The sequence below is a fragment of the Hypomesus transpacificus genome, chromosome 23 (genome assembly GCF_021917145.1).
Source record: "Hypomesus transpacificus isolate Combined female chromosome 23, fHypTra1, whole genome shotgun sequence".
NCBI classification, from domain to species: domain Eukaryota; kingdom Metazoa; phylum Chordata; class Actinopteri; order Osmeriformes; family Osmeridae; genus Hypomesus; species Hypomesus transpacificus.
Window position 1 is genome coordinate 18997437 of NC_061082.1, and position 25399 is coordinate 19022835.

At 45.8% G+C, this 25399-nt stretch overlaps 2 protein-coding genes across 4 annotated transcripts in view; both read left to right on the forward strand.

Annotated features, from left to right (window-relative positions):
- The window catches only part of LOC124485390 (obg-like ATPase 1), a 35085-nt gene extending 22655 nt beyond the window's left edge, over window positions 1-12430 (forward strand). The window contains exons 8-11 of the mRNA XM_047046981.1: window positions 6356-6496; window positions 7078-7174; window positions 9332-9454; window positions 11864-12430. Coding sequence (XP_046902937.1) covers window positions 6356-6496; window positions 7078-7174; window positions 9332-9454; window positions 11864-11965 — 463 coding nt within the window. The 3' untranslated portion in view covers window positions 11966-12430. The remainder of the gene's footprint in view (window positions 1-6355; window positions 6497-7077; window positions 7175-9331; window positions 9455-11863) is intronic.
- A 3960-nt stretch (window positions 12431-16390) lies between these two features.
- sp3a (sp3a transcription factor) lies at window positions 16391-23074 on the forward strand. 3 transcript variants are annotated; one of them, XM_047047323.1, is made up of 7 exons: window positions 16393-17223; window positions 17502-17599; window positions 17778-17858; window positions 18408-19641; window positions 19902-20088; window positions 20333-20529; window positions 20969-23074. In XM_047047323.1, exons 1-7 carry the CDS (start codon window positions 17217-17219, stop codon window positions 21256-21258), a joined length of 2094 nt encoding a protein of 697 aa, XP_046903279.1. In that variant the 5' UTR covers window positions 16393-17216; the 3' UTR covers window positions 21259-23074. The 3 variants fall into 3 exon arrangements, with proteins under 3 accessions (XP_046903280.1, XP_046903279.1, XP_046903278.1); XM_047047322.1 differs by having other exon boundaries at window positions 16396-17223; window positions 17769-17858; XM_047047324.1 differs by lacking the exon at window positions 17778-17858 and having other exon boundaries at window positions 16391-17223.
- Window positions 23075-25399: the final 2325 nt, after the last annotated feature.

Here is a 25399-nt window from a genome sequence, read left to right on the forward strand (position 1 = left end):
GGGTGCCTTAGTGGTGTCCTGGGAGGCCCCTGGCTGGTGTCCCTGGGACAGCTGTGCTGGCTCTGGTTTGATCACTAATGAGATCCTAACTGAGAGTGTCACAGCCACTGTCCCACGTTATGACCAAAGCAGCCTAGCGTTTGTTCTCTGTTGATGTCGTGAGACGGAAACTTGTCCTCCCTAAACGTTCTCTCGCTGTGATAAAGATGGTGCCGCGTTCAGTTTCCCAGAGAGCGCCGTCTCATGACCAGATCTTGATCAGCGACATGATTAAAGCTCTGTTTGCCTTGTTACTTGTCCCAAAGTCGAAGCTACTCAAGATGTTTTCATCCCTTTGTGTGTGACAACCAAATGCTATAAAGCTCGCGGCGACTTCATGTGAGGCCCATCGTGACAGCAGGCTGGTGATCCTCTTCTTCTAGAAGATTCCTCTGTAGTAGAAAGCAGCTCGCGCTAAGCTTCCTCAGAGTGCTTCAACAGAAGCCCAGTGAGCCCGGAAGTCTCTCTGGGCGAAAGGAGAGACAACCTTAGGAACTCTTCCCATGCAGAGCCTTCCCTCTGATATGAAGAGCTGAAAAACATCCATGTGTTTCAAGTCTGGCTAATGATATATTTTGATAGCAGCCTCGGCTGGGTTGAGTTGATTGTTTATTATCTTTGCGATAAGGTTATAACAAAATGCACATGTCACAGCAAGTGTCCTGTGGCCTGCCAGCTCTAATGAGATAAATAAATGAATTTAGCGTTGCCACATACGGCTTCTGAAAGCTTGTTATCAGAGTGATTGTTGAACTGTTATGGATGGAAAAAGGAACAGGACAGGAACGGGGGACTGTGATTGGCTGATGCTCCATGTGTCCTTGATTACCTACCCTCTGCTTTTGTTCTAATAAGTGACATTCTTTGTACTCCGTCGGACGGCTAGACAGTCTGACACGAGATGAGAATAAATATTGCATGCGGTAGACATTAAGCTGTCACCCCGGAACGAGGAGAGACGGAGAAATCCTCGCGGCATTCTGCTGTGCTACTCTCTGCCTGCTCTTGTCACAATTGTCACATCTTGATGACTTTCTCTCTCTCTCTCTCTCTCTCTCTCTCTCTCTCTCTCTCTCTCTCTCTCTCTCTCTCTCTCTCTCTCTCTCTCTCTCTCTTCCTCTCTCTCTCTCTCTTCCTCTCTCTTCCTCTCTCTCTCTTCCTCTCTCTCTCTCTTCCCCTCTCTCTCTCTCTCTCTCTCTCTTCCTCTATCTCTCTCTCTCTTCCTCTCTGTCGCTCTCTCTTCCTCTCTCTCGCTCTCTCTCTCGCCCTCCCTCCCCCTATCCAACATCTCTCTCTCTTCCTCTCTCTCTCTCTTCCCCTTTCTCTCTCTCTCTCTCTCTCTTCCTCTGTCTCTCTCTCTCTTCCTCTCTGTCGCTCTCTCTTCCTCTCTCTCGCTCTCTCTCTCGCCCTCCCTCCCCCTATCCAACATCTCTTTCTCTTTTTTTCTCTCTCTCACAGTCAATTGCAGTGAATGACAGCCCTGCTGCCCCACATAGAGAATTATTTTGGGTGATGTTGTGTGTCCAGGGGTTAAGGTTTGAATTTCTGAACAGTTTTGTGGTTTATTTTCCCCACCTATGGCAGCGTAAGAGAATCTGTAACGCTGGCTGCCATAATGAAGGCTCAATACTTATTTAAAGGATCTGACAGAAATGTCAGCATCAGGAAACCTAATCTCAAAGATGACCTATGAGTAAACCTTGCAGGATTTTTCAGGAATAAAAACTTTCATTTGACATGTACTTGTATAACTCTGATGAAAATATAAATGTCCATTTGGTCTTACCACTTCCATAGAGAAGAATCCCAGTCGTGTTTGCTTACAGACATGGAATTCACACCGGAAAGGTCTGGTGTTTGAAGGTGAAGCTCAGGGAGAATATCTCCACAGACCATCCTCTAACAATGAGTCGTCACACGCAGGCTAACTGAAACTGGAAACAGATCAGTATGAAGTACAACTGGCCCTTCCACAAGCCTTTAAAATGATTGTTTACTTTGAGCACGTGTGGATGGCTGAGGCTACCGTGTCAGTTATCCGTGTCGGTGCCGTTTACAGGACTTTAGCGCGCCATTGTAAACAAAGCCCTTTTCAAGGATTTCTCTCAAGGCAAATAAAGAAACAAGTAGTTAGCGAAAGAAAGTTGTTCAAAACGGCGGTTGTTAGCATGTCCTTGTTGTGCACGTGTGGACGAGGACGCCCTTAATTCAAACTGTTCCTATTGTGCCTGCTCCGCTCAGCTTCCCTCGCCCCCTGATTGGTTTGAAGAGTGAGAGAAGTTGACAATATTGGCTGTGATGTGAAAAGAGCTGTGTGGGGGGGGGGGGGGGGGGTGTGTGAGTTGGTGTGTGTGTGTGTGCAGCAGAGAGACAGACTACCTCTCCCAGGGCCTGATGTGTGTAATGCCTTCCCATCCGGCCTCGGCCACGGGGAGCAGGGGCGCGCCGCCACTCATGTCCTCACAGGAGCTCACCACTGGGAGGATGAAAAGCTTCCCACAGTGCTGCCGACTTCCCAGCCTCCGACGCCACCATGAGCTCATGCCTCTCATTCCTCTCCTCCTCCACCCGGCCAGGATGGGGGGGGGAGGAGAGAAGGGAAGGAGGGTGGCTGTTGGGAGGGGGTCAGGATGGCTTTGTGCTACAGTGCCTTCAGTGTGGAAGGCTGGGGGGGGGGGGGGGGGGGAGGGAGGGGGTAACCCTGGGGTTTATAACTTGATGAGTCGCCGCCCGGCGTGCTCTCCGGCAGCGGGAGCGGAGGGAGCGGGAGAGGGTTTTGCGGCAGGAAGAGTCACGTGGTGCGTGCGCGCAGGTTCAAGTGCTGGGCAGCTTTGTTTGGCTGTCGGCCTACCTGTGGGAGGGTCCGTAATGAAGTCGTGGCTCTTAGAGGATTACTCCTCAGGCCTGTCAGCGTTCAATTGCATCTGAAAGGAGGCACTCGGAGCCGGGGTGCTGGTTCCCTTTGTCCCCCCACCTTTTACAGGCTTACCTGGCTAAGCAGTGATGAGAAAGCCTCTGTGTGTGTTTGTGTGCGTGTGTTTGCGCGTGTGTTGGTGTGAGGTGTGAATGCACCATGGACACAGACCCAGGTCACAGGCTCAGGTAACTAACTGCACCTGTAGTCTTGGAACGCCCATTGTTTCCCCCTGCTGGGTCGTTTAAGCAGATCAAAGCTCTGACAAAGCCCAGGGAAGCCCCAGGCATGAGGAAACACAGGAACCGTGGCCCCTTCAGGACTCTCACACAAAACAAGACAAATAGACGAGCCACTGGGGGAGACTCCCTGTGGGAAATCTTCATTCAAGCTAACTATGTGGTGGAAGTGTCCTTTGTTTTCGATTAGTTGTCATTGCTTCACCGTATTTTGTGCCGTTAAATAGATTTCTATTCCAACTGCTGCAGGCGTTGTAGTTTGTGAGCTTATACCAGTCTAAGAAAGGTGATGTTATGCCAGTCCTCTGACTGCCTGAATATTACAACATCCTGATTAGGGACCACTGTTATTATTGCACACATTATAAATGCTGATATTGATAATGATACTTATTTATGAACGTGCGTGTGTGTTTTTGAAGTGTGTTTTTCCTTCAAATGAATTCAGAGGGAAATTATGTCTGTTTTATTTTTCTACAGATTATTTTTCCTCTCTGAATTGGGAGCTTCAAAAGCAGTACAAACATGGCTTGTTCCTCAGTCTTGTTTGAGCCTTTTAGGCGGTGTATGATTAGCAGAAATAATGTCCCTGTCAACCTTAATCACATTAAAACGTGGTTAACATTTAATTTTTCCCACTTGATATGCAAAAATTTCCACTAGATTTGCAGTGAAGGCCATTGAAATTCCATTATAAAAAAGAATAAAAATTTCAGGCATCATTTGTTCGAGGACGGAGATCTAGACCAGAAAGTGCTGAATCTATCTATTAGCAGAGCTGTGAGAGATGGCTCGCCACACTGACATATAATGGGACAGTGACAAGACACACTCTCACACACTTACACACTTACACACTTACACACACATTTAATTTGTCTTTCTATTCCCTCTATCATTTCTTAAAAATTAATTGGATAATTTGACATGGGTGACAGTCGGTGACACTGCTTTTACAAACTAGCAAGCATTCTCTTTTGAGATTTTTCAACAAAATGTAATACCTGTTTAAAGTGTTTATGTTTTGGAAAGCGTGTGTTTTTTTCTGGTTAGGTCTGATAAGAGAAGAACAGACAACAGACAGACATGGAGAATTTCAGACGTTCTTTTCAAATGCCGGGTGGAAACAGATTCTGGACATCGAGCTACATTGTCCCACTGCAGTGCAGACAACTTCTGACCCATTAGCCCCAAATCCTGAGACACGAGGGACTGACATAGTGTGACACATTTTGAATCATTATTTGGAAATGTATGCACAGCAGAATACATCCACTTTGTTTTATTTGAACAGAAGGCAGAATAGCTCTGTTTGGGCATTAACATTTATCCAACTCAATTGTCAACACTCCGAAGAGTGCAAATAATTGGAGAGGATGTAAATACAAATTGCAAAGTGGCATGACCGGACCATCGTGAAGTTAGCACAATTGGTTTTGGCCGTCGTGTTGACAGAGCATCAAAGCTCTTAATTGACAGTGCTGAGTTGGGAGAAAGGGGGTGTGCCTTGTTCCTGTGGCAAGGTGTGTGTCTGGTCCTGTGTCACTCAGCACAGGAAACCAGAGACCCTGGCGCTCATTTGGAGCTCACGTTCCCCATCTCAGATACCACATTATTAAAATTGTCCCTCAGCCCTCAACCAGGAGCCTCTTTGTTACTTGGCTGGCTCGACTCAGCTCTGTCAAGTCTTCACCAATTACAGTCTCAGGTACAATGGTCTATTCACCGGATCACAGCCCTTGACTGGTGTGGGGAGAGTGATTTGTGAATCATTATTCAGCTGCCTGTAGCGAACGCGATACCTGAGGAATGCAAATAACGTGCCACCGAATAGACGTCCATGCTCCTAAAAGTGACAAACTACAGCTGTTATTATCTCAGATTGGATTTTTTCCCTCTTGGAGAGGCAGTCATCTCCTCCGCTTTCAACTTTGAGGTTTTCCACTAAATGTAATTTTTCTTCCCTCCACTCATCAGAAGTGGTGGCCAGCCATGGTGTTGGCTGTCAAATCTCAACTGTAGTTTAAGTGCATCACCACCGCCACAGTGTTAGCAAGATGTGAAATATTAGGCCTATGAAACAAAATAAATGGTTACGTTTACCAGAGGAAGCAAAGCCTGAAAGCTTCGGAACCACACTAAACTGCCTCTCACATTTCCGATCGCACCCCGAAAAAACATGCAAGCAAATCGAGTTATTTTCTAGCTGCACGATAAACATTCGTCTCTCCATTTCAATTTGGATGGATTGACTGATTGATTGAAAAGGTGATCAGAGGGTTGATAAACCAGAGACTGTGTTATCTGAGGAGCTGTGGTATTGAAGAGGTGCAGTCCCTCTGTGGCTTTGATTTCACATGGGTTTTAAACAGGAAACTAGGATTACAGATAATAACAGGGAGCCATAGATTCAGTCCATCCCGGTAGCTTTGTCAGACTCACTGTGTGAAAATGGTTTTGTGTGATGCTGTTCTTTGGGACCTGTCCAATCCCAGGCTGAAAGCATGCGGGGCTAATCTCATAATTGCCCGGCCCCCCCATATTGTTCTGGCAGAGAGTTCCCATTAACTGTGAGGATATCTTTGTCCTGCAATGTCAGGTGTCCTGCTGTGGTGCAAGGCACTGGAAAAACTCTCAAAAATCCTTAAAAATAGGAGAATGACAAAGACGTTTGGAAGTGGGAATTGCCACCTACTTTATATTTCCTTGCCTTGGGGGAAGGATTGGGATGGGCAGTAAGCGAAAGTCCCAGTCACTCAACATGGAAGACAGAATCTATTTCTCACAAGTGGATTCAGGATAAAACATTGAACGCGTCATTTAAGACCAACTTATTTTCACTGCATGAATGAATTTTCAACCAACCCTTGATAAACAAACTTAGTCGTGAGTTAGAAACTAGTGAGGAATGAAAACTCTGTGACAAAGTGGAACAGTGTTAGAGAGAGGCGACCTTGATGGTGCAATCTCTACGAGCGACACGGTAAACAGTCACATGGCTGTGCTCATGAATATGCATATGCCAGCAGATAACAAATACCACTCTGTCAGTCAACATTTCCTCCTGTGTGTGTATGTGCCCGCACATGTGTGTGTGTGTGTGTCTCTTTGTACACACGTGTGTGTGCGTGCGTGTGTGTGTGTGTGTGCGTGCGCGTGGCAGGTTGGTGAAGATCAAGGACTGGGTGGACAGTCACGACCCCGGGGCGCTGGTCATCCCGTTCAGCGGGGCTCTGGAGAGCCGACTGCAGGACATGAGTGAGGAGGAGAGGCTGGAGCTCTACTCCCAGCACAAGACACAGAGGTTAATTAGCATGCAGTCTCCTCGCACTTTATTATCAACCGTGTCCTCCACGCACTCGTTTAATTGCATGTGCTGATGGAATAATAAATGGCAGAGTAATTACCATTATAAAGCAAGGATCCTTCTCTTTACGGAACAACTCAGTCAAAGGGGTTTCTTCTAAATTAAGTTTTTAACTGTCATCTGTCATCTGCAGGTATAATTATAACTTGGGCATTTTGGGTTTATTGTTCTCGTGTGAAAACCTCTGTGGAGAAAAAGGAATTGTGACAGCAGATTTTTTTCAGAGACGTCGGGCTGAATTCTTAAAAGTGCTAAATGAGTCGGCAAGCGTGCCAATTAATCACAGAAAAATCATGAGAGAATTGAATGTCCTATCTGAAACTAAGTGACCCATCTTAGTTATTTAATGAGTTGATATATTGGAATTAATGCGGTCTTGCCACAAAAGTGAACTTTTGCTACGAATCACATGGTCACTAAAACACCATAAAAAGCCCAGCCAGTTAAGTCTTGGTGTTTCTGTGGTGGGAATGTACAGGGAGTCAATTGCCATTACTCGCTCTTTTCCATTCAACCAGTGTCCTGACCAAGATCATCAAGGCTGGCTATTCATCCCTTCAGCTCGAGTACTTTTTCACAGCGGGACCTGACGAAGTCCGTGCTTGGACCGTTCGAGTAAGACCCTACCCCTAACGCACACACACACACACACACATACACACACACACACACCGTTCCACCCTGCTGGGGAGCGCACTGATATCACACACTTTCAACTTTGTCATGGTTGTGCTTTAGCTAGTCATTACAGGCCAAGGATAACTTCAATTACTGGTGTGCTGCTGAGCAGGAGAAGAGGGGGGGGGCACATTGATTGAGGACGGCAACAATTGATTTTGTCCATTACGTCCATGAGAATGTTTCCATCCCGCGGCAGATCTGCCTGCCCTCCTCCTGCCTCTGGCGATAAGGAGCCTGCGCATTGTGCCTGCCTAATCTGTGTGACGGGGGTTGTCTGCGCCGAAATTGATGTGGCTTTTCATTCGACCGTTTGTGGGCCTTGCCTGGGCTCCTCCCCCTCCGTGTGTCTCAGTTTGCTGAGCCCAGCCCGCTGAGAAGCCCGCTGAGAGCTGGGTGCAACTTGGGCGCAGGATTTACATCGATACAGATGTTGGCTGGGCGCGCTGCTATTGTGTCAATGTTTTGGAGGGAATAAAAGGATTAAAGGCAGTTATAATAACGTCCTTGACATGTCAGGAGCTACATGGAGAGGCGGTGGTCTGTCTCAGAACACACGTGTGGGACGGTTGTTTATGGCTACATGCTAGTTTAGGAATGTGCAAAGGTGACATCTGGTTTTACATGAAAAAAACTGACCGCACATTGTATCGAGAGGAATATTATTACCAGGTCTAAAGGGATGATGAAGGTCCCTGTATGTCTGATGTCCTCAGTGTGTTATTAAAAAGTACCGGTTTATTTCAAAGACCTTCTCACAAACAGGCTTGTCTGCCTGACATAACTGATTGCGGACAGCCTTGATTGTGCGTGAGAGGCATTTAGTCAGGTAGGCATCAGTGAGTAACTATATTAACCCAATACATCTTGCATTGTAAAAACTACAGTCTGTAACGTACTGCTCCGGAGGTGTTAGCATGCTTTATTAGGCAGCCTCGAGGTGAGCATGATCTATCCTGCTCTGCATGGCCCTTAACTGGGACGAGGGGGACCTCTTGTAATGCGGCATATGAGAAAAAAAAAAAAAAACGAAAATCACCCCCTAATCTATTTTTCTCCACCTAGACAAACCTTGATGCTGATTAATGGTAGTTAAACTTACAAGCACTCTGTCAATGGGATTGCGTAGGGATGGTAATGTATTAGAGTCATTAAATACACATCATTCTTTTGGCATGAAATATGTTGACCCCAACCTGATTATATACATAATTAAAACTGCTCAACAGTTCGTGAGCGCAGAGATGCGGAGCAGGGGGAGAGCAAGCCAGGCGACAGGCAGGAGTCATAATGATGCCGAGCAGCCATGTCACTTATTTGGGTCATTTTTCTTTTCCCCCTTAGAATTATTTCAATGCATATAAATTGGGCATTTTATCACAGGCAGTTCTGCTGCTGAATGGGACTGAATGTACAAATAATTTATAAACCTGTTAGAAACATTATTTTGTCCTTTTTGAATGGCCATCGGAAATGGCCAATTTCATACTTTTCTCCTGGCCGTTCCGCTGCGGTTATGGGGAGATTTAAATGCATGTCTGATAGAAGGAAATCACAATCTCTTTATTCAAAATAGTCAACTCACTGTACTAACAAGGGGAAAGGCTGCCACATTTTCCGACAACAGTTACACAGTGCGCTGCATACAATTTGATCCAACACAGAATTTGAAAATGATCTAAACTTTATTTGAAAATGGTCTGGTGTGATAGAGAAGTTCAACCCACTGCAACACTAGCTCTCTTCCTTACGACCAGGGGCCGAAGTGGCAAGCCACAATGAGGCAAGATTGCCTGGACAGAAATCAATACAACCACGGAATGGGAATCAGAAATTGCTGGTGGGCATTGATAGCAGCACTGGGTCTCTTATCGTACAGCGGGCTGCCCTAGCAAGCCACTGACGAGTGAAGAGCTATCCAAAAATCAGGACCGAGGCAAAAATACCCCCCCCCCTTCTGAACACCCACCTAGCGATACGATACTCACCCCACCTCGCTATCAAACACTGTGTCAGTGCTGTAATCCATCTTCTCCAAAACAATTCAGTTACCTTGTGTGTCCTCTCTCTCTCTCTCTTTCTTCCACCTGACAGAAAGGAACCAAGGCTCCACAGGCGGCGGGGAAGATCCACACAGACTTTGAGAAGGGCTTCATTATGGCGGAAGTAATGAAATTCCAGGATTTTAAAGAGGAAGGCAGCGAGAACTCTGTCAAGGTGAGCGGTCAGGGTGTGGAGCGGAGATGAGGGGGACGTCTCCTGTGATCAGTGGAGCTGACAGTCACCGAACTGCTCCAGCTGCACACCTCTCCTTACCCTTACCCAGGGGAAGAAATTACTGCATACCTTCCAGCGCCACACCTGACAGGGCAGCCACCTCTGGCTCTAAATACTGCCATCCTCCTCCAGCTGTGCATATCTTCATCCCAATCTGCCTTAACTGGCTGGTGGTAGGCCTGTTTCACCAGCCAGCTCTCTCTCTCTCTCTGAAGAACAGCAGCTTCTTCTTTCCCCTCTCCAGGCATGTCTAAGATCTATAGCGTCTGTTAGCTTTAGCGCTCCGCGCTGGCGAAACCCCAAGCAACTGTGGCGCTGTGACAGTGATATAAAGAGGCAGGTTAAATAAAGTGTGAAATTCTTTACATAAGGACTGTTTCACGGATGAGCAGCACAGAAATGTGGCTTGCATATCTTCTATTATAACTGCCAGTGTTTGTTTTGACCTTTTTACTGGGCCCTGTCTTTTACACGGGCGCGTCTCTGTCAAACATAATAACTGTATTTCATGGTGAATTTGTGAAGACAATGGCTGGGTGCTAAATACAGCAGTTGCAGAATGCTAAAAAGGCTTTTTTCGCCGGTGAGTGGTATGGTAATGTTTCAGGTGACAGTAAGACTTTGACCTCACCCGAGCATTCAGTCTAGGCTTAGAATGAGGTAACGATATACGACTTCCCATTTTTTCCCCAGGAAGGCTCGGGGCACGGAGCAACATTCCAGAATGTTCCGTGTCACCGTTGTAACTGTTTCCTGTCGTCCGCTCAGCGTGGCTCTGCCTGTCTGGCAGACTGTCTGTCCCGTGCTCTCTCCTCCTGTCCTGCAGCCAGCAGGACGGGACCGTGTCAGTCGTTAGCTAGCATCCTAAAAGGGGCCCTCTGTTCCGCTCCACCACTTTGTCTGAAAACGGCACGTCACGTGTCAGTAGCGACTACCAAGTCATTCATAGTGGCGCTACGAAGAAAGTCTTACAAACACCATTAAACTTTACCACCAGCCAATAGCTGTTGACTTTTTCATTGGCATGAAATTGGATCGTGTTCTTTCTGAGAGGCACCAAAGTAGCAGCCCATTATGTGTTTATCTGGCCATTGGAATAGGCCTATATAGATTTAACAATCAGGGGGAATGAGCCAAGTGGGAAACACAGGTTAGCTTGATCTGTACGGGGGTCTGTGAGGCCGTAATCCCTCTTTAGTCCCGAGGAGGAGGTTTGTGATCTGCCCTGAGAACCTGACATGCTAGATCGTGTTAACACCGAGGAGACCTCCCCTCCCACCCATCCCCTCTCCTGAGCAGGACCAATCCACTGGCAGCTCCCCACACACTGCATTCAAATGACATTGGAGGGATTCACATTATGCTATTCAAAACAGGATGAAGAAAGAAAAAAAAACCACATCAAAATATATATATATTTTTTGCATTCATCTATTCAGTGTATTTAATGGCTCCGTGGTGCCGTGGTCCCCCGCTCCTACTAGCCTGCTAACAGAGGGTGAAAGCGTGGTGGTCCCTGGGGAGTTGGGGACATGGCTATCTGGGGTTGAGATCAAAGCTGGAGGTCCTCACTGCATGCTCTCCTGCTAATCCTTCTCTGGGCCTCCTATGAACGTGAAACGTCTCTAACTACAGCATTAAGTCCAGTGCTATTTAATGCCAGTTGTGGGAATAGAGTGTGAATAGGGTCCGTGTATGGGGATATCGCATTATTAGTAATCATATCTGCTTAAGCCAAGCTTGCTCCTCCAGATGGCTGCTTTCAAGTGCAAATGAACCAGTTAGACGTGTCTGGTTTAATACATACTCAGGAATCACAAATAGCCATTGATTTTCTCCCCCTGTCTCCTTCTCCAACCAGTGTTTCTGGTGGTATTGAGCACGGATTAAATGGTCTCCCGGGCCTTTAAAGGGACATTGATTCTTCTAATTAATTGTGCGCTGTGCAGAACCAGAATGCATAAACCCGTCCGTATTAGCACTTCAAGTCAATTATTTTGAGTTTGCCATAGAGGGGCAAACTCGGAGCAAACACATCTAATGTACACAAAGAAATGTTGGGACTTGGTTTGTTTCTTTGAGAAGTGTGATGCTATAATGAAAGAGAGTTATTAACATTTTACTTGCACATGTGAATGGAAATTGACAGAGACAAGGGTTATCCACTCAGTGGGAATCTAAAAACCTTATGAATAAAACATGCTGTCTTGTGTGTGTGCGTGAGTGCCTGTGTTTATTTTTCAGAGAAACCGTCTGTATGGCTGAAGAGCGAGCAATGTGTGAGATGTAAGTTTGTATATATTTGAAAACCCTCATTAGTCTGGTTGATCTTTTTGTTATTTTTTACAGGCAGCCGGAAAATATAGACAGCAAGGCAGGAACTGTGTGGTAGAGGATGGGGACATCATCTTTTTCAAATTCAACACACCCAACCAGCCTAAGAAGAAGTGACCGACAAGCAGTCTGTTAACCAACAACTGGACTGTGCTGCAGGAGAGTGCCTTCTCTTTGTTTCAGAGAGAGAGAGCGAGGCTCGCGCGTCTCGATCGCTACCTGCCCACATGTCCCAGGCTAACCTTCCCACAGTTATATTATCCCTGTTTGTTTTGCTGTCCTGGAATATCCAGCCCTCTCCCTTCTCCGTGCCAAAGCACAGGTCTACTAAACACTGACAGCTTTGCTATTTAAGATCAGGAACAGCCCCCCTCTCCAAATTGTAAGAGCATTTGAAGAAGCGCACGACTCTCCAGATACTTCATTAATCTCCATCAGGGGTGCCATCCCTGACACAGCTGACAGCGAGGACAATGCCACCTGCTCCCCTTCCTCTTCCACAGATAATGCATGTTTTACAGTAGCCCAGATGTCTACACTCAATAAAACATTTGACAAAACCAGGCTGTGTGTGTTTGGGGATGTCTGTATTGACTAGTGTGCAGCATGTGCAGGGAGATAGAAGCCCTGCCGACCACTGATTAGAGTATTAAAAGGCACAGGTGACAGAAGCACTGGCAGAGAGGGGGCAACTATAATTGTATTTGTAAAGTGGATTTTTTCGAGGGGGGTGTTTTGTGGGACACTGATTATTTTGTACAAGAGAAATGGTCAGGTGAAATTATGTTTGAATTGACCTTTCCTCTCCACAGTTTTCTGCTCGCTTATTTGGTCATGTTTTTTGGAGATACTGTATTCCAGGAGATTGCTTATTAATATGCGCTTTGTTTTTATTCAGAATGCTGTTACCTGGAATCACTTACCCAGATTTGACTGAAGGCTGCTTTTGTGCCATTCATAGTTGTCTTGCACATTATTGAATTTATAAGACAAATTCATAATCTAAACTCACCATCACACACACTCCCAAAAAAAACACACAAAAAAACATTTGAACAACGTTCCTCACAAAAGTATTCACCCTTTATGATATTCCAAATGGCGCAATAAAAGTTGCCACAATTCAGGAGCGTAGCCCGAAAAGCCATTCGCAGCCAGTCTTTTGAAGTCGTGTTTTTCCGCCCTCTATACTTTGTGAGTGAGTGTTTGTGAGGCATTTATGCTGATGGAACGGTATGGCTGTGACTGCGACGCTGCAAAGTGAGATTGCATGCTCCACAGGAGTGAGAACACAGACCAGCAGATCAGCCTCCGCTGCTGAATATCTTGCCTCTATTAATACCCCCCTCGCCGCAGAGAACAAAATGGCCTTCTGATGGGAACGAAAAAGATTGAATAAAAATTGTCATTTTAAAGGAATGGTATTGCATGCACAAGCTGTTGAAATCATGTGTTTATGAAACAAAGGCTGTACTATAACACTAAAAAACACAGTGTTTGGCTTGGAAATAAAGTTGGATTGCTGTCCTCAAGGTGTAATGACGAATAGATGAATCGAGAAAAATAGGATAATGCTAGTTGGGACACGATGGAATGCAGTTCACAGTCTCAAGACGTGTGTATTGTAATCTGGAAATACGGCAGCAGGTTGTAAAACCTGTCTTGTTACTTGCTTGTCACAGCACCAGCCACTGATTAAAATCAATCAAACTAACTTCATCCAGTAGCCCCAGTGAGCACTCGTTTGGAAAGGAACTAGCTTGTAGCTATTATAGTCGTCCATGTACTTCATATTTTGTATTCTTCTACAGTTGAGGGCGTTGTAGGCTGATTGTCTAAGTGAAACCGTGAAGCTCCTCTGGGGAGCACAGTGGGGGCATGAAGTAACTCGGTGCTGGTGTTAGCCAAGCCAAGCCAGCTCTGCGGTCTAGCTCTGAGTGTTTTGTTTTTCATGAAGTGACAGTAAAGTTTTTAGAAACTGTAATGAAGCTATTTAGAATCATGCAGATGTAGCCTACCCTCTGAGACAAAACACCATAAAAGTCCCCTGGTCTTTAATCATGTCATAAGTAGGCCGTTATGGGGTTTAATACTAACAAGCTGGGTATCAAAGGACCAAACCAGAGCACATTTGATCTCCCTTTATGAACATGAACCAGTCCCCTGAGCTACGATGCCCTAGTTAACATTTAGTATAGGCACAATCTTGTAGGATGAGAGTGAATTATGTATACTTAATGCATAGCTGTAAGCTGCAGCGTACTGTTGAAATAAAGATTCAGAGATACCGTATGTATCTGGTTGGGCCTTTCTCCTTTTGCCACAAACCTTCTGTCAGCGTCATCAATCAAGTGGTGCCACCCCCCCCCCCCCCCCCCCCCCCCCGCCCGAGCCTAACCACGATGGCAGTCGACCAAGAATGGCAGACAGAGATCCAGGAAGTACGAACACAAAAGGCTGTGGCCTGCTTTTGTACCATCACACCAACATTCTTAGAGAATTCAAACGCATTAAGGGATGGTAGAGTTAGATAAACAAACGCGTAAATAACTGTGACGTTTGTCAGAACACGCCCACACATGTGGGATTGTGGATGCCTTGGATAGGGCAGTGGTGTTGCATCCTGAAGTATTGTTGGCATGATCTGAGCCACTTTTGAAAATAAACAGCACAGCAGAACCCTCGGCAGTAATCTCGACGAATCAAGATGGCCTTCTCTGTATTAATGTGCAAAATGAAATACATCTGTTATAATAAATGGCCCGGTGAAAGCAGCTTAGAAGTCTGTTATGCCTATCTCTGTCTGTGTTCAGCACGGTGAGAGGGACAAGCACATTGTCACTGCCGTCACGTTTAGAGTCACGAAGCCAACAGTGCCATGGAGAAGGAAAACAATGAACATTTGGTGTAATCTTAAGAAAGTCTCCGTGCAACTTTCCTCCTGGTTACCACCTCTTTGTATGTCCAAGGGTGTACATGAATTCCTCAAGATGAAAAGATAATTTGTTTCTGTATCAATAGAAATATGCTTGATACATTTATCCAACATGCACTACTGTGTCTACAGTAATGAATTATAGCCGGGTCATCCATAGTCATTAAAATGCACTTCAGTTTTTTTCCCCCCACAATATTGTACAGTGGTGATGCGATAATTTACATTTCCTCGTCTAACAAGCAGCCCTAACGTAAAACATGAGAATCAAGGGAACTACAGTAAACAAGTGTGTGTACATGGAGAGGATTCAACATGTCACACATCGAAACGCAGTGTTCCCATGTTCCCACAGAATGTGTACGTAATGATGCCTCTCTCTCCGAACATGTCATCGAAACGCATTTGGTATTCCGTCCACGCGTCGCACCGTTTTCAATCTTCCTTCTGAGGCCCCATTTCCAGTGTCCCACGAGGTGTCTCCAACCAGGCATCGGCTCTCCATGGGGTGAGCCCTGCCTCAGACCGGCCCTCAAGACAACATCTGTCAATATGTTAATACATCCAGACACCCTCCCAGACCTGCCTCTCTTGAGTCCCCTTGTCCCCACACCATGGCCTGGACGAAAACACACTCAGCCACAATCACTCTTGCTTCTGCTCTGTTGCTGTTATATATGGTCCTCTCTTCACACAGCGATCATGAAACAGTAGTATCGTACGCTGTAGTAGGGGAAATTGACGCAGGGTCAATATTAGTTTCATCTCAGCATTGTGTTTGGCATAGAATGAGCGTGAAAGGTACTAAATGTCGGCACATAGGTTCAGAGTACTTTATGTACCAGATATATTCCTGTTGAAATCTCTGTCTATTGTATTGTGTCCTCATCGCTCTGCTGGAACTCCCACAGGGTAATTGCCATAGAAGGTCTGCACAGGTCAACAGCAGGTGTTCAGGGCAGTCAATACAATCCGATGCCTCACATTTTGCTGCAGTTTCCAACTCGCACTTTAGATGTCCAAAAACGGCAATTAGCTGTCTTCCAACCTATGTTCTCTAGGATGTTGGATTAGATGTTGCAATTAGGATATACATTTGACTTTTCCTTTTTCACCTGGGGGTCTCTGTTAAAATTGCTGATAAGATTCCAAGGGCTACTGAAGTAAGACAGCCAGAGCTTCAAGAATTTCTAAAGGCTGTTTCCGTGGGCCTGTGTTTACCTGACACTTGGATTGACAGCAGAGTGATTGGAAATATCCACCATTCAGTGCCTTGAGCTTCTGAGTGCCATGAAAGTGCTTTTGTAGTCTGGCTGTAATGGGCCAAGTTTGAATTGAAGGTTGAGAGAAATGGCCTCACTCTGGTTGCTTTCTGAGGAACTGACACACCACAAATAATACTCGGAAGTGAAGGCCTGATAGCGTCAGAGGCACGACAGACTGTATGACACACTCGTTGGCTCTAATTTCATTGCAATTCTGCTTACAATAAAGTATGCTCATTCAGTTTGAATGAGACACCATCATGTACACACTCATTTTAAGAGTCCATTCATGGAAAATATTTGCCATTTGCTGCAGGAGAGAAAAAAAGAGTCACGTTTAATGATTTCTCTTCCAGAGTAAGAGCAGTATTGGGATGAATAGTAAATCGTACTAATCAATTAACACTTTGATAGTTTCAAAGCACATTCCTGTAAGCTACATGCATGCAATATTATCAAACCACAAAAGGGAAGATTTGTGTATTGGTTTTTCACCTTTGACATATCTAAATCGTGACAAAAGAGCAGCATGAATGCAGGTCTAAGAAAAGCAATTCATCCTTTGGCAAGAATAATCAATAAGTCAACTAAATTGACATAAAATAATGGTCTATTTTTTGCTTTTAAGAAAATCCATACAAATGAATGCAAAATGTTATCTTAGTTTACATTGAAAGTTCTGTAATTTTCTCCTTTGTTTCCAAACGGCATTTGCACCTTACTGGCTTACAACAGACAAGTGTGTTGTGGATGCACATTTTGAAACTATCAATTTATCAAATACAATTCATACGGACACAATGAGACTTCAACAACCCATTTACAAACTGGTCAAAGCCCAGTTGCAGAATGGATACAAAGCCATCAAGTAGAACAATGATAAACAGGAAATGTATTACTCAGAAAATGACTGTCATACATGTGGACAAATGAGAACGCTGAGCATATTCAAGGTAGCCAATTGCGTGTGAGAAGGACGGAGGGATTTCCTGTACATGACGCAAAATTCTCAGTCAATCTTTCAGGCCCCACCCTTTGTGTTCCCCATACCGTCAATCAAAATAGAAAAAAATATACTGGAATTACCGATTGCAGCCCAACGTCGACTAATATAATCATGTCTGGAATGTGATAATACAGAGTTTCTCCGAATTAAAAAAAGCACGCAATGACTGGTATGTACATCCGTCCTAACATCATCGTTCCGTTTGTGCACAGTTACTGACAGCTCGCTTGCAGCACCACTAGCTAAGCAAGCTAGCCAGCAAACGCAAGCCTTCTGACTTTGTTCATCATCAACTTCACATACAGCGACTGAAACGGAGGCTTGCAGTGTGTTTCGTATGGCGAATCATGAAGCTGTTGTTGTAGATTTCCCGTTACTCAACTCGCTAGCTAGCTAAAGTTATCGGGTTTGTTATTGCTGTTTCCCTCTTGCTGTGCCTCGCTGCAGCCCCAGAACAGCCAGTGAAACAAGAGGAAATGGCTGCCTTGGAGGTGGACAGCAGTCAATGCGACTTTCTGCAGCAGGACGATGGCAGAGGAGATCAGGTACTTTTACGAAATAAACCTCGTTTGCTTCTCTGTGGTGTTGGTAAGTGCGTGGTGCTTTGTGGAGTTCACACGTTATAATATTTGTAGTGTAAAGTCGAACTTCCTGTGTGGCTCCGGACTAACGGCCACCCACTTTCTTCCTTTTAAACCCGCCCATTGTGGGTAGGACATTCAGCCGTCACCGCTCGATATGCTGGCAGCTACCTGCAGCGAGATCGGGGATAAAGAGGGGGATAAAGGTGCTGCCGCTGTTGTGGTAAGTCACCACCTCTGAAAACGAATAGACTACCCGTAATCATCCATTACACTATAATCAAATCAATGCAAGTGGTGGCGGTACTGTATGTTGGCCTGTTGGAGAATAAGATTCCCAAAGGCATCCCAAACAGTAGGGGCTTTCATTTGGATTGCACCTTATCAAACCCATTATATGGCGAGTCACCGGGATTCATCAAACCCGTTTCAAATTCTTTCAAATGCAGTAGCTTTCTCTCGTGTATCGTGTGAACTAGCAGCACCAGCTCTTACAGTTGTGTTCTTAAAGAATGAAACATTCTCATAACAAATGCTCTTACTGCTGAAACCCCTTGTAACTAATCTGTAATGCATGTTTCAACTGGCCTTTATAAAATATAGGGCATGTCTTGATTTAGAAAATCTACTCCTTTGTGTATTTGACTAATTATTAATTATATCAGACAGAATGGCACCTCTTTATTTCATCAGATAACGTACGTTACCTTGGTGAATTTTCAACGTGCAATGTGCATGAAACACCTTGTGTCGTCCCCCCCCCCCCTCCCAGACAACAGACCTCACATCCATACAGTTAACAGGAAGAGACAGATGGGAAGTCTTAACCACCACGTCAGGAGCAAAGGACGAGTCTGGTATGATGCAAGTCTCCAGCCAGGGCATCGTGACGTCCAACGGACAGTACGTCCTTCCTCTCCAGAACCTCCAGAGCCAGCCCATTTTCGTGACGTCGGGCTCCGACGCCTCCTCCGCCAACACAGTGCCTAACATCCAGTACCAGGTGATTCCTCAGCTCCAGACTTCGGACGGACAGCTGAGCTTCTCCACGGCGACCGTGGACGGGTCCGCCCTGAGCGCGGACGCCACGGGCCAGATCCAGATCTTGTCGGACGGTAGCCAGAGCCTGGGCGTGACCTCGGCGGAGGACATCCTGTCGAACAACCACAACCTCATGTCCCAAACGGGTCACGTCCAGCAGATCCAGGGAGTGTCTATTAGCGGCTCGGCCTTCAACAACCAGGGTCAGGTTGTCACAAATGTGCCTGTGGGGTTGCCGGGGAACATAACCTTTGTGCCCATCAACAGTGTGGACTTGGACTCTCTAGGCCTTTCCGGGGCTCAGACTATAGCGACTGGCGTCACCTCCGATGGGCAGCTCATCATGGCCGGCCAGCCTCTAGACGGGTCAGAGGGGCTGGACAAAACGGGCGAGCCCCTCTCGGGGAGCGAGTCCAACCCGGACATGTACGTGCCATCGTCCTCCTCCCAGTTGCCCGACGCCATCAGTGACGCGGGCGGGCTGACCCAAGACGAGCAGGCGGACCCTGGCTCGGCCCTCCAGGACGGCTTCCTGCAGCAGAACCAGGTCCACAGCCTCCAGGTGTCCTCGGGCCAGCCCATCCTCCAGCTACAGCAGGTGCCTGTCCAGACCAGCGACGGCCAGGTGGTGCAGTCGGTGGTGGCCGGGGAACAGACCCTGCAGAATGTCCAGCTGATCAACCCCGGCACCTTCATCATCCAGGCCCAGACAGTCACCCCCACGGGGCAGATCCAGTGGCAGACCTTCCAGGTGCAGGGCGTGCAGAACCTGCAGAACCTCCAGCTGCCCACCACCCCGCCCCAGCAGATCACGCTGGCGCCCGTCCAGACCCTGTCCCTGGGCCAGGGGGGGGCGCTGGGCGCGGGCCAGGTCAGCATCAGCACGGGGCAGATCCCTAACCTGCAGACAGTGACGGTCAACTCCATAGCCCAGTTACAGGAGGGCGACATGGACAGCCCTGGAGGTACGTGATGTTTTCATTCTGAGAGCGTGTCGCATGTTTGATCGAACGCGCCTCTGTCAGGGTATCCGCGTGGTCATTTGGCGAGTCTGAACGGGGAGTTTTGACTGTGTCGCTACGCTTGGCGCCAGGAGATCAGTGAAAAGCAATAAGGGGGAAAACAAATCTACCAGCGTGTCTTCCTCTGACCTATGTTGTCCTCTCTGGGTTTGGCCTATACGGATGTCGCCGTGTAAACAGATTCCTCTCGCTCTCCCCTTCAGACATCCAGATAAAGGAGGAGCCGAACGCAGAGGACTGGCAGCTGGGCAGCGACTCCACCCTGAACACCAGCGACCTGTCCCACCTGCGTGTCCGGCTGGTGGACGAGGACGAACAGGTGGGCCAGGAAGGGAAGAGGCTGCGCCGGGTGGCCTGCACCTGCCCCAACTGCAAAGAGTCGGGCGGGAGGTGAGTGAGCGCTTCCTTACTCTTCTTGACTCTTCCTGACTCCTCCTGACTCGGCGCTCTGCACGGTTCGCAGAGTTCCCAGAGGTCTGATGGTGTTTCTGTTGTGGTTTGTGCCTGGTGTGTTGGTGTTTCTCAGGGGTCTGATGGTGTTTCTGTTGTGGTTTGTGCTCGCTGTGTTGGTGTTTCTCAGGGGTCTGATGGTGTTTCTGTTGTGGTTTGTGCCCGCTGTGTTGGTGTTTCTCAGGGGATCCAACATGGGGAAGAAGAAGCAGCACATCTGCCACATCCAGGGCTGCGGGAAGGTGTACGGCAAGACGTCGCACCTGCGGGCCCACCTGCGCTGGCACTCTGGGGAGAGGCCGTTCGTCTGCAGCTGGATGTTCTGCGGGAAGAGGTTCACGCGCTCCGACGAGCTGCAGAGACACAGGAGAACCCACACAGGTGCGATCCCTGCAACCCTCCCTCCCTGCACCCTCCCTCCCTCAGTATTTAGCACATTTGTAAAGCTTGCACCAAATACATGCTGCGGTGTTATAAGTTTCGGGTTGTTGTTTTTTTTGTCCTGTTGAAATGCATGAGCCTAACGGTGCACAAACAAAACATGGTTAGGACGGATATTCTGAGAATCTCTCATTGTCACCCTCCAGACACAACTATTGAAATGTATTTATCACCCATGTGAAATTATTCTTGTCCTATGATTGTGTAGATGATGTTACAAATCTTCAATATATTGGGCCACTCCATGTTATTGTCTGTAGGTTTATATAGATGTACTGTGTAGATGTCCCAATACTTCAGTCTACATCATGTATCTTGGTGACGAGGTTGTCGCGTTGTGTATTTCCTCGATGGTGACCGTGTCCCGTCTCCCGTACAGGAGAAAAGAAGTTTGTCTGTCCGGAATGTTCCAAGCGCTTCATGCGGAGCGACCACTTGGCGAAGCACATTAAGACTCACCAGAACAAGAAAGGTGTGAACACTGGCAGCGCGGCGGCAGCGGCGTCGGTGGACTCTGCGGGCTCCTCCGACAGCCTGATCACGGCGGGCGGCACCACGCTCATCCTCACCAACATCCAGCAGGGCTCCAACAACGCCCAGGACATCCTATCCAGCGCAGAGATCCCCCTCCAGCTTGTCACCGTAGCAGCCAGCGAAGTCATGGAGTAGCTGGCCGTTCTCTCATGAACTTCTACAAGCCTCATAAACTCCCACTTGTTTTTTTGTTTCTTTTTTTATTATTCACACATGAATGAATATATATAAATATATATTATATTTTAACAAGGACAGTCTGTTCGTGTTCAATAGCAGTCTTTTTACCGTTGGAGGAGGGTAAACTAGCAGAAGTGGTTCCAAAATACTCAAACAGAAAATGCCTTATTTTGTATCATATGTCGTCTGAAGGTGGGATGTTTGAATTTATAAGTTGAAATGTTTGTTAAAAGAATGGTACATCAACGAAGCAATTGTCTATTGCCAGGCTAATGCCCTTATCGATGTGTGTTCTAATGATGGCTAGTCATGGTCAGGTCTTTGTCGGTTTGTTTTTGCTTCAAGTCCAGATGTGTCTTCATGTAAATGTTTGAATGTCGTTATACACCTGTTGTGTTATGCATTTATGGTTATTAAGTGTCTTCCTCCTATCCATATTGTATATGTGCTTGCCTAAACTATTGCCAAGCACCCCCTTTTTGCTCCCTTAATACCTTTAAAGGTGGCAAAAAAAAATCAATCATGTAAGTAATAGTTTTGTAATATAATTCCTCTTGAACATCTATGGTTCCTATCTGTTGTGATATGCATTTCTTGCAAATCAAGTATTTTGATTGAACAGCTATTTATAGTAGGCTTTGCATAGTGAAACTGATTTTGTGGTATCTCAAACTCCAAACTATTTGAATGGCTTTTTCAATGTGTGATATAATGTTTAAACGTGTTTCTTTTGTAGAAACACCATTTCTAAATGATTCACAACTTAAGGCTGTGTCATTGTATCCAGAAGATCAAACAAAGCCATGTTTAGGGGTTGAATTGCCAAATTTGACTTAAATCTCAGGGTGATTTGTCATGCAGTACTATGTGGTTGCACGTCAGCGCAATCTCCCCTTGTAGCTTCAAGCATGTTGTGGAAATGTGTTTTATTGATGGACCAAAAGCTGAGGTGAATTATGTTGTCACCGTTTGACCTATGCTCTATGAAGGTATGTGTGTCAGGATCTCTCAATGACAACCCCTCCTATAATGAAATGGCTTGGGCAAGAGATTCATTCTGTTGTACCTCGCTCAATCAGTCCTAGTAGACAGGTTAGACACGGTGTTGCTGACTTCTAGAAAGCTTCTAGAAAGCTCTTAAACTGTCCTCATCAACTACCTTTTGATAATGATCCTTTTGTATAATATGTTTTGTACACTGTCCAAGAAACTGTGTCGCTATGCTCTTTTACTCTGTAAATGTGTATGTTTCTGTCCCTGTCATAACATTTCAATGAATTCAATTGTATTTCTTTTATTTACTTTTCTGTAATATATGTGTCACTTTTCTCATTATTTTTGAATCAGAATTGAAGAAAGCAAAGAGTGAGCATTGTATCTAGGGCTGGGATGGTTGAATCTTGTGAAGATATATATTTTGTAACTCATTAATTTTGTGCGTCTGTGAGGCCAAACTGCTATCGAAGCAAATGATACCACATGTATCATACGATATAATGTCATAAACACTATCTTGACATTTAATTTTGCTTGTTTTTTTTTAAATACCTCTATTCTTTATGTATAGAGGTGAATATATAAGAATTCGCACAATCTCAAAAGATTAAACTCAATCTCATCTGTTCACTTATTATTTCACATTCATTTGATTATGATTTAATTGACTTTTATAACTTTTTTTTCTCAAAAAGTGCTAAATGGTTGTACAATGTCCACTTTTTGGAGGGCAGCTTGATATTTCATACTAAAATGACTAAACATTAAGAAAGTACTAAGTTGTCTTGTTTTGTTTTTTGCAATACCAGAAGATGTTCTTTAGCTGAGGAGTAGATGATTCCGTCCATGCAGGAATGTTTTCTTTGGGTCAGCCAAACCGGATGAAATATTCAGGATTATCCTGTATGTTTTTTGTCAGTACTTTATTGTCAGGTCAGATGAGACAACAGTTTCATGACCTTCTCGAGAAAAAGGCATCAGTTCCATGTCTGGATATCAATTTCGGTTTGCTGGCAGTAGTGGCCAGAGGGCTGACAGGTAGCTTATGATCGTTCGCCTCAAGGTTGTAATGAACGCCCTCCGCCAAGTACCCCCCCCGCCTCCCTGGGATATCAGGCCAGCAGATGTCACTGCAGCCAAAGGAGCTGGAGGAGTCAGCTTGACCCTTTGACCCCTCCCTGCGGGGTTTCTGAGATGAACGCTCTGGGCCTGGAGGAGGTGCAGACCTCCGTTTGAAGAGAAGTGAACGTCACGCAGTCGTGTACCGCTTTCCGCTAAAATACTAATTTCTGCTTCCTTTAAAAGGCAGAACGTAATAGCGTCATTCTATACCCGTCCTAACGGCACGGAGGCAAACGACGAGCCAGTTTCACCAGGAAAGACCGTCATCTTCGATTGAGACTAATGGTGAAGAAGCTCAGTGAACTTGAGCTGTGTTGCACCTAGCCCATCGCTGACAGTGGCTATCTCAGCCTGAGATTTCCTTGGAGGATGTGATGTGATCCATTTCCCCTTTGCTGAATGCATCTGATACCAGCGTTTCTTACCTAGTGCTGTCTCTGAAAGAGAGGGAAATGCCTTATATCTCTTACACTGATGAGAGTGCAAGGAACATAATTAAAACGAAGCTGTGCAAAAGCTTTTATTTGACACCTCCGAGTGAGAAGCACATGGTTTGAATCTCCGTCAATTTGCAGAAAACAAGTCCGAAAATGTGGTTCTAGAAATGTTAAAAGGACACGTCCATTTTGTGTCACTATTCATTTGCATACTTTAATGAATTCAATTCATTGTAATGCAATACCAAGTGCAGCACGAACACAGAATGACAGTTTGAGTTAATGAAATGTGTTAACGGTATCATCATTTACTTGTATGTTAATTAGTCCAATTAATTTCCCCCTGCTCGGTAATCCGAATATTGTAATAATCTTTTCTGCCCCTGCAGGAATGAATCCTGTGATACTCAGAGCTGAGGGACAATCTGCTCACAGAATCACACACTCCTGAACCCTGACTCACAGCTGCTTTAGATGTTTAGCTCTTGTGATATGTACGTTATTAATTGACAACATTAAAAGACTGCAACAGCTAAGGTTAGCTCTACTGAGCTCCACTGGGTGTTGTCCCTGAGGCAGAAAGGAGTCATATGTTTCGGTAAGATATGTTAACAGGTATATTTTGGGTATGTTAAAGGTATATCAACATGATAATGATGCCAGTATATTTGTTCAGAGAAGTGGTAATGTGATATTTTTTTCTTGTGCAGATTTAACACCTTCTGTGAGGTTTTTGATAGCAGAGGCAACATGCGGTTGTGTAAGATTGTTACTGCTCCCCCTGTTCTGTTTAGTCTGTCAGGGCATCAAATGTGGACTACGGTGTTGTCCAGGAGGGAGGGTTTTTTACCACAAATGGTGTAGTTTCCTGATACACTCACGAGAACAGTGGTCCCAGGGTCAGTTAGCATATAAACTAGGTTTGGGGTAAATCTGGTGTTGATTTGGTCATTTTGAGAAGTGACTTTACATACAAGATGTAAAAAAACATTTATTAAAGTGCTGCTGCTGCTGCTGCTGCTGTTTTGAATTGATGGAACTGACAAAGCGAGTTGATAACCTGATATCAAAACAACTGGTGACAGTGGCCAGACACACGGCTGTACTGTGACTTATCATCGCTCTATTACATGTTTGGGTCCTTCATTTTCTGTTCAGCACTCACTTGGCCATAGGTGGCCTCTGCTTGCCTGATAAGTGGCGTCGCTTCAACGACACAGAGGAAAAGGTTGGTTCTGCTGGGTTTCTCAGATAAACACCTCTCAGAGCAGCGGGAAGAGAGGGAAAGTATCAGAGAGGAGGAGAGGAGAGGTGAGGAAGAGAGGGAAAGTATCAGAGAGAAGGAGAGGAGAGGTGAGGAAGAGAGGGGATGAGAGGTGGCAGGGGAGAAGAAGAGAGGAAAGGATGAGAGGAGAGGAAGAGGAGATAAGGAGAGGAAGAGAGGAGATGAGATAACGAGAGGAATAGGAGATCAGGAGAGGAAGAGAGGAGATGAGATAAGGAGAGGAAAAGAGGAGATAAGCAGAGGACGAGGGGAGAGG

Bases quoted from the DNA above. Each gene is read 5' to 3' on its own strand.
- sp3a (XM_047047322.1), top strand. The intron at 20,089-20,332 runs GTGAGTGAGCGC...GGTGTTTCTCAG, and splicing joins TGCAAAGAGTCGGGCGGGAG to GGGATCCAACATGGGGAAGA. The intron at 20,530-20,968 runs GTGCGATCCCTG...TCTCCCGTACAG, and splicing joins ACACAGGAGAACCCACACAG to GAGAAAAGAAGTTTGTCTGT.